Here is an 8,726-nt window from a genome sequence, read left to right as displayed (position 1 = left end):
ATACAATTGTGTGGGTTTTTCTTTCTTCTTAGGATCAACCTTTTGATTTACTGTAGAACACTTAAGGGTACTTTGGCTGTCTCACTAGGGGAACCATTAAAGTAAATACTACAAAATAAAATGAAATAAATATAAAAATAAAGAATCTTCTTCCTTGTCGTTTGGCTGTTCCCTTTCAGGGGTTGCCACAGCGAATCATCTGCCTCCATCTAACCCTATCCTCTGCACCCTCTTCTCTCACACCAACTAACTCTCTCACTGCATCCATACAGTAAATCTTCTCTTTGGTCTTCCTCTAGACCTCCTGCCTGGCAGGTCCAACCTCAGCATTCTTCTACCGATATATTCATCATCTCTCCTCTGATAAAAATAAAGAATGTACATAAAAATAACTACAATATTATCAAGAACAACCAAACTATGCATATGAATTACTAGTTATTAGTACAGATAAAAAAATTAATGATATAAAATAAAGAACAATACAATGCCACATGTACTGGTAATAGTTTCCTAATTTTATGTAAATGTAAGTTTCTATACTTTTCACACCACAAGAGGGCCCCCTGTGACTGCCTGAAAAATAAAATTTTTCACCAAATAATAATCGTCTGCTTTTAGTGCATATGCATTTTTTAAATCACAGGGCCATACTTATAGCCCCAAACAGCCCTCTGCACAAATCACACACTTCTACTGTTTATTGAACATTGAGAGAAAATGCACCGAAATGCCACACAGACAGTAACCTGAGCTCAGGATTTATAAGCAGTTTATAACTTTGCACCTTGTGAAGATTTTTATGTGACACTGCTCTACCTAAACTGTCTTTTTAAAATTATTATTTACACATTTTTTCATGTTTGTGCGTGTGTGCGTGCACATATTTGTAATGACATGCATTCATTTGTATGAATTATTTCTACATTCACTAATAGCTTTTTTATTCACACTAAGGTTTCACTTCAAATAAACAGCATTACAGTGGATAAGCAGTGAAGCACTGATGTGTCAATAGTGAACTTGCTGGAAGGGGACATGAGTTTACTGTGGACCCAAGCCACAGACTCAGCAAGACTGTCTGCACATGTACAGCACAAATAAACAGACCAAAGTCTGTGTTCTGATGTTCTCACTCAGCACAGGCAAATAAACACTCACATAATAGCTCTAGCATGCAGAACAAACAAATAGAGTGTGTTTCATTTCTTCTTCCATTAAAAAGGCCCTATAATGGAAACCCAACTTTCCCTTACTTTTTGAGCAGTAAGTGATCTTTACATAGTTTGCACATTTTAAACTGTACCATTTACTTCCCGGTGTATTATGTTGTAGAACTTAAACTGCATGAAGGTTTTGGAGTTTTCATTTTTAAATTTTATAATTATGATATATACATATAATTTAATATAATATATAATATACATATAATAGCAGTGTATATATAAACTAATTGCCACAAAGCAGATTGAAAGAAATCCAGGTATAAATTTGAAATTTATAAATTAATCCCTAAATTAATCCATATATATATATATATATAAACACACATACGAGTTTATATATAACACAAAAAAATACATAAACACACAGTGGGTATAGAAAGGAATCAATTACCATTTAAATAATCACATTTTGTTGTTTAAAATTTTTTTTTAACTTCATCCTGAAATGAAGACAGACAGTTTTTGTTTTATCTAGCTGTATTTACTCAAAAGGGTGGCAACATCTTCAGAGTAAAATTATGCACAGGCACAAGTCAGGAGATGGACGCAAAAAAAAGAATTTAAAGGCTTGATCACTGCCTAGTAGCACAATTAAATCTATTATTAAGAAGTAGAAATTATTTGGTACAACACAGATCATATCTGGATCAGGACATCAATCCAAACTGGATCAGAGATGAGGCTACTAAGAGGCCTACAGCAACTCTGAAGCAGTTGCAGGAATTTATGATAAAAAGTGGTCATTGTGTAAATGTGAGAACAATATCACAAATTCTCCACAAATGTGAGCCATTCCCCAGGACTGGCCGCATTCAGTTATGACTGAGCTTTGCAAAAACGCTGGGCGTCAGATGAGAAATTGAATTATTTACCAAATTGAACTATATACTATAAAATATTGCCAAGTCTTTCTTATGAATATATACTCAGCCCTCTATAATGACAAAGTGAAAGTCAATTTTAGAAATACCAGAGGTAACGCGTACATGTTGGCTGCTTTTTCTTCACTCTCTAGTCTAACTCATTTCAAGCCATCTCAATTAAATTTTATTTGGGTGATTGTGAAGCCCAGGTCATTTGAAGCAGCACATGCATCAGCAGAGTCCAAGAGTCCAAGTCCATCTTCATCATCATCAAGTGGAACTGTCCCCAGTCACCATATGCCAATCCATGCCTGAAGGCTTGATTCTGGATCGCTCACAACTCAGGAGTGCCATATGTAGTTCAACAAAAAGAATAAAAGAGATCAACTTGCCACATCACTGTCAACACACCTTAGTGATCAGTGAGAATGGAGGAAGACAGCATCCAAACCAACCAATTCACCATAACACTCCACATTCATGAATCCCCCAGATCTGCTCCTTTAGCTACGGCAATTTTCTTCACAAAGGGCTTAACTAAATAAATAGGATTTAGCCTTTGCTAAGTCCCTAAAAATTAATTGGAAGGCTATTCTATAACTTTGGGACTAACCCTAACCTGAATATTGTTTATGGACCTAGTATAATTAGGTTAATATTACCATAACAATTATTCAACTTAGGCAACAAAAACCTGAAGTAGTTGCAACATGACATGTCATTTTATTTCTCATCTTGGCAGTATTTCTAAGATCTAAGAAGGTTATTCTAGTAATATTATCTACTGTACAAAAGCTTCAAATGAAAGACTTGATTTAATAATTGCAACAATGTTTTTTACAGCTGCACATGATCAAACAGAAAGGTCATCCAGAGTTACTTTAGTGGGCCTAAACTAGAACCCCATACTGTATAACGCCACATTTCACTTTAGTACATGTAGAATTGATACCATTTACATCAACAAACTGATAACAAGCAGTCAAATAAGACCTGAGCCAGGAGAGCCTGTGCTTTGCCCTGAGACGTTCCAATTATCTATAAAGCCCATATTATTTTCGGAGCACATCTGGACAACCAGCAGTTTAGTGACCATAACCTGTCATAAGCTATGTCACCACATCATCACATTTTGTCACGTGTGTAGCAACTCGGGCGAGAATAGCTATGAAAGTATAAATAAAAAAAGGAAAGTCACAAGGTAGCACAGACATGAGTACACTCTGAGAAGTAAAGTGGACCCACTCCACTGTCAACAAACCTAACTGTGAAAGTGGGCATCCAAACATCATACTTTCCCAAAACACTTGAGGCCCATAAACCCTCCACAAATGTTTTTAGCCTAGAGTCCCATAACTTAATTTAAAAGCTGTTTCATATCTGTAGCACTTTGTATTAAAAAAAAAAAAAACATCTGCCCCTTTTGCACAATATAGGCATGGCGGATAATAAAAGACCAGTTCACTCAAGACCATTTAGTGCTGATTTGGAAAATGTTTTTTGTGTGAAATGTTACTGGATGCTATAGGGGTAGGGCTGTGCTAATATTGGTTCTAAACTGCTCCATAATGGAAATAAAACATTAAGAAAATACATAGAAGTGTCCCCTAAATTTTTGTGCACTACAGTAAGGATGCTACAATCTTTCTCATATCTGAACAAGCTTTCTGAGATGAAATCCTGTTTATCCTCATAATATCATGAGCATCAAAGGAGAGACTGGAGTCAACAATCTTACCTAGGTTACTCAAGTTTTTCAAGACTCACAGCGTTACTACTGCATGTACAGTAATCAGAAACTTTCTTTGACACTAATGCAAGTACAGCGAGTTTTTGGAATAATAATAATTAAGATAATCTGTTCCAGCCGCCCAAAAAACTTAATAAAATCAGGTATCTATTTTGGTATCAAGGCAACGTTGGTATAGTGGGATGAAACTTGCATCTGCTTTTGGAAACATATATCATAGAGTTATAAATTTCCAAATTAACATATGTTTTGCAAATATTTTGACCCAGAGGTAGTATGTATAAAGAAAATACAATGAGCCTAAAATAGACCACCTTGTGTTTTATTTAGACTGAAAGGTTATAAAAATTATTTATATATAGGTACGAGCATACCTGCTGTGCTTTACCATTTCTTGGATCTTGTAGATAAAGTTTGGTAATGTTTATTAACCAGTGTTGAATAACTGCTAGTTTAAAACATGAAGAGTCCTTAAGCCTTAGAAATGGCCTTGTAGCCCTTTCAGGACTGATACGTCAATTACTTTGTATTTCATCTGTTCTTGAATTTCTTTAGATCATGGCATGGTGTGTTGCTTGAGATCTTTTTGAGAACTTTTAGCATACTTTTCTCCCGCCAGCTTTTTTCCATTAATAAATGAATTCATCATTTAAAAACTTCATTTTGTATTTATTCAGATTACCTTTGTGTAACATGAACATTTATTTGATGATCTAAATCATTTAAGTGTGACGAATATACAAAAATAAAGAAACAAAAAAAGAAACAAAATTTCTTAGACTTATGACGTTGATCATTTTGATAAAGTCTTGTGGAGCACGCCTTAAGGGGCCAGAGCTGCCCTGGTGGCACCTGGCAAACCTCCACAATACCGGGCATAATATTTTGTGTTGTAGTGGTATAACTAATCGGTTTAGTCATGGTTAGTTTTAGTTATGTCTTATTCTGAAGCAGTGAATGTGTCAGGCAAATGTTCATTCATATAAGGCCAGATTGCCCCAAGGCTAAATGTCATCAAAGGTTAGGTTATAAATAAATACACTTGAATATTTCAAGTGAATAAAGAAGAATAGGCAAAAAGGAGTGGAGTGTTGAACTGTTGGATGTGGACAGAAACCCAGAGAGCAGTGGGGTAAGCCATAACAATTTCCAGCAGGTTTTCATTTCCACTACAGCTTTGAAATACCTGCCACATCACATTCTAAATTTCTTGCTTTGTAGAAGTCCGAGTCTGAGCCATGAACTATAAGTTAAGAAAGATGGGTAGAGGTTGCATTATGTACTTGAAATTTACCACCTAACACAGTGAGGTGAAAGGCAGTGTCTCTAGCAGTAATTACCGAGACGCTTCATCTTGGACCAGACTCAAGTAAAAAAAAAAAAAAAAACTGCATCCAATTTACACCATTTCCTTGAGAACCACCTCTGACTGTCACAGAATGCATAAGATGGAGTTTTCTGATGTTTTTTTTTGCTTTAATCTGGTCACAGTATCCATATATAGCACAAAATTGCGACTTTTTAGGGTGTGGTTGTATCCATATCAGTTGCTTGTAAATACAAGTCATTTTGGTAGGAATCTAGGCACTGCTTGACCTGGGGTTAATTAAAGTGACTGGCTCAATTTTGTTCAACTCTGGAATTGATTAGGGGGAATTGGCGGGTTATTATTATTTTTTACTCCAATTATTTTTATCCCATAAAAAACTGACCTTATCCACACAATTCAGATTAATCCAGTTTGTGACACTTATGTGTGAGTTATTTAGGGTTCCTGCATTATTTCAGTATGTGATGGGGAGATCGAGATTAAATTATTATCTACAGTCATTATTGGCAGTGCCAACTGCAGTGCCTGAGGGTGCAAAGATGTGCACTTAGAGCAAGTGGAAGTACAATATAGCTTCTTGGTTTCCACTTGAGCCATGTATAGGTGCGTCTTAAATTGACAAGATTTCAAATGTGAGGCATTTCTCAGGCTGGCTGTTTATTTCAGAATGTTTGTGCCTAATTTACAGACTTCAATACAGACAGATCTATCATTCTTTTTACATCCATGAACACTATGGACAATTACACGCTCACCTTCCTTCATATCTACACTACATGTTTACGTTTACATCCTGGACCAGTGCACAAAGACACTTTAATAACTTTGCACACCTACCTTCACAACTACACTACATGTTTACGTTTACATCCTGGACCAGTGCACAAAGACACTTTAATAACTTTGCACACCTACCTTCACAACTACACTACATGTTTACGTTTACATCCTGGACCAGTGCACAAAGTCACTTTAATAACTTGGCACACCTACCTTTACAACTACACTACATGTTTACGTTTACATCCTGGACCAGTGCACAAAGTCACTTTAATAACCTCTGCACAAAGACACTTTGTTCTATGCATATTTGCACACCAAGTACAGTATATTGCAATTTGTACAGTATATTTCTATTTTTATGCACATCATATTTCTATGTACAGTATATTTCTATTTTTATGCACATCATATTTCTATTTTTATTTTTAGTTCTATTTTTCCTAGCATATTTCTATTTTTATTTTTGGTTCTATTTTTTCCTAGTTTAATTTAATTTTTTATTTAATTTCTATCGTATTCTTTTATTTATATTTATTTCTTATTTGTAACTTTAATTCTCTTCTAGGGTCAATGGCAGTCGTATAATGCATTTCACTACATTTCGTACTGTGTATGTTTGTGTATGTGACAAATAAAATTTGAATTTGAATTTAAATTTGACTTCACTAGCTCACTGACTGATGTCATTGACATGACACTGACTTGACTGGCCTAAAAAGGAAGTGAGAGATCTGGTCCAGTGGACAGAGCCATGTTAACAGGATGTTCAGCAGGGCAAAAATCAATTTTTTGTTGGGGCTGGATGTCACATCTTCCCACTTTTCTCAAACATGATAGACATAATGCTGGCGCTGTTTTGTTCTAGGAAGTCAGTTGCAAGCTGTTGATGAGAATTGACTATAAAACCAGTAAGAAAGTCTTTCTGGCCATCAAGTGGTTGACCCTTACTGCATTATATAACTTATGATGCAGTTAGGGTAATGCAGTGTCTGGCCATCAAGTGATTGACCATAACATGCATTTATATAACTTAATTACCAGACTTTTTTTGAGCGGACAGTTTCTGCAGGGCTAGATACATAAGCTAATTTTACATAAGGAAACTTTTGATAAGGAAACCATGGCAAAATGTATATGATGAAAAACAAGTGCATGTGTGTTTACTCTCCCTCAAAACATTTTGCTTGTTGAATCCTTGGTGACATTACGGAACACCAGTTAATATTGTTCGCATTGTTTATGGTTTACATTGTTAACAAACTATAGTTATGCTATACAGAAATGTAATCTCTTCATTCCCTTGCACGTATAAAAATGAATGTGCTGCATTTTTACACAAGACTTACAGAAAAATCTTTTTCGACATTATTTATCACGCCACATTAGGTGCATTATTATAGAAAAAATATGGAAAAAAGAGACAGTTTATCAACTAAAGAAAGACATCCTGTTTATTATTATTATTATTATTATTATTATAATTATTATTATTAATTATTATTATTTAGCTCTTGATGTCAGTCTAGCTCTCTCTGCTGTTAAAGTTAAGCATTGCAGAGCGGTGTGTAGCAGCATTTCCAGCCAGGTCTCTTACAGAACTCTGTTCGAATGCAGCCCTTTTCTCCAGAAGCTAGAAATAAAGAGACATTAAACATAGATAGATTAACCAGTACTTAAATGTTATAAATACTTAATTTAAACTATCCTGCGTGCATGGCAATCAGTTTTCAACACATCAACACAAAATCGAAGTTTTAGTTTAAATCAATTCAAACAGATTTATGCTTTGTATAGTTCCTATCCATCACTACTGAAAGCTATCTACAAGATGAAATATCACCTTACAGTACAACATTTCTGCTGGATCAATGCCCTGGTGTTTGAGAGACCACACCTTAACTATGTAGACATATTGATAACTACAGGTAGATTCAATGTTGCTTACATCTGGTGTAACACGCCTGTTGAACTTTGCTGGTACAATGCAGGACCATGTTCCTCACCATTAGGAAATCCTCCCCATAGCAATCAATTTTAAATTCTGTTGCTTCCCCTATGGACAATCATTCAAAATCATTAATCACACATACAGCATGTCTTAATAAGTCATTTACAGAAAAGAAACATTTGAATTGCCTGTGTCTTGCTATTAGATTAACAGGCAATTTGAACTGGCAAGTTTAGGATGACTGTGATTTTCTGGCTATTATGCGGTTGTTGTTGTTTTTAAGTCCATTTCATTATATAAATATATACTAAGCTTTTTAATAATAAAAAAGAGTAACTTAAACAGCGTTTGGAAATCTAAAAAAAAATTTTTTTTTACAGAATTTTTTTTAAACTATTATTACAAAAAAATCTTAATTATATCAATAGAAGAAGAAGATAAGGTTATGTTTACCCGTAGAAACCTGGCAGAGTGGCAGCAGCAGAAACAGCAGAAACCAGACCTTCATTGTCGCTCACTGATCTGCTGGCTTGAAACAGGCTGAGCTTACAGAGAAAACACTAACTTTATATAGTTTAGGTTGGAGTCTGAGACACGTGGCTGAACACACACACACACACACACACACACACACACACACACACTCTCTCTCTCTCGCTCTCTTTCTCACTCTTTTCTCTCTCTCTCTCTCTCACACACACACACACACACACACACACACACACACACACACACACACACACAATGTAAATAGGCTTATCTCCAAAGGGTATGGCAGTCAATGTGTCAGGCAGTCAGGATTATGAAACATGTGAGAGAAAAGAAT

The 8,726-nt window shown here is 35.3% G+C and overlaps 1 protein-coding gene across 1 annotated transcript; it reads right to left on the bottom strand.

Moving 5' to 3' along the window:
* Positions 1 to 7,453: 7,453 nt before the first annotated feature.
* Positions 7,454 to 8,481, bottom strand: wu:fj16a03 (uncharacterized protein LOC335475 homolog). The gene is made up of 3 exons (XM_053502681.1): positions 8,354 to 8,481; positions 7,898 to 8,005; positions 7,454 to 7,582 (listed from the first exon to the last, which is right to left on the bottom strand). The coding sequence occupies exons 1-3, from the start codon at positions 8,406 to 8,408 to the stop codon at positions 7,497 to 7,499; spliced, it is 249 nt and encodes an 82-aa protein (XP_053358656.1). The 5' UTR covers positions 8,409 to 8,481; the 3' UTR covers positions 7,454 to 7,496.
* Between the last annotated feature and the right edge of the window lie 245 nt (positions 8,482 to 8,726).

The sequence above is a fragment of the Clarias gariepinus genome, chromosome 8 (genome assembly GCF_024256425.1).
Source record: "Clarias gariepinus isolate MV-2021 ecotype Netherlands chromosome 8, CGAR_prim_01v2, whole genome shotgun sequence".
Lineage (NCBI taxonomy): Eukaryota > Metazoa > Chordata > Actinopteri > Siluriformes > Clariidae > Clarias > Clarias gariepinus.
This window is presented reverse-complemented; position numbering and strand designations above follow the sequence as displayed.

Excerpts from the sequence above, each read along its gene's own strand:
- wu:fj16a03 (XM_053502681.1), bottom strand. The coding sequence starts at position 8,408 with ATGAAGGTCTGGTTTCTGCTGTTTCTGCTGCTGCCACTCTGCCAGGTT. Across the intron at positions 8,006-8,353 it reads ACTCTGCCAGGTTTCTACGG|GGGAAGCAACAGAATTTAAA; the intron begins GTAAACATAACC and ends GATTGTCCATAG. Across the intron at positions 7,583-7,897 it reads ACAGGCGTGTTACACCAGAT|CTTCTGGAGAAAAGGGCTGC; the intron begins GTAAGCAACATT and ends CTTTATTTCTAG.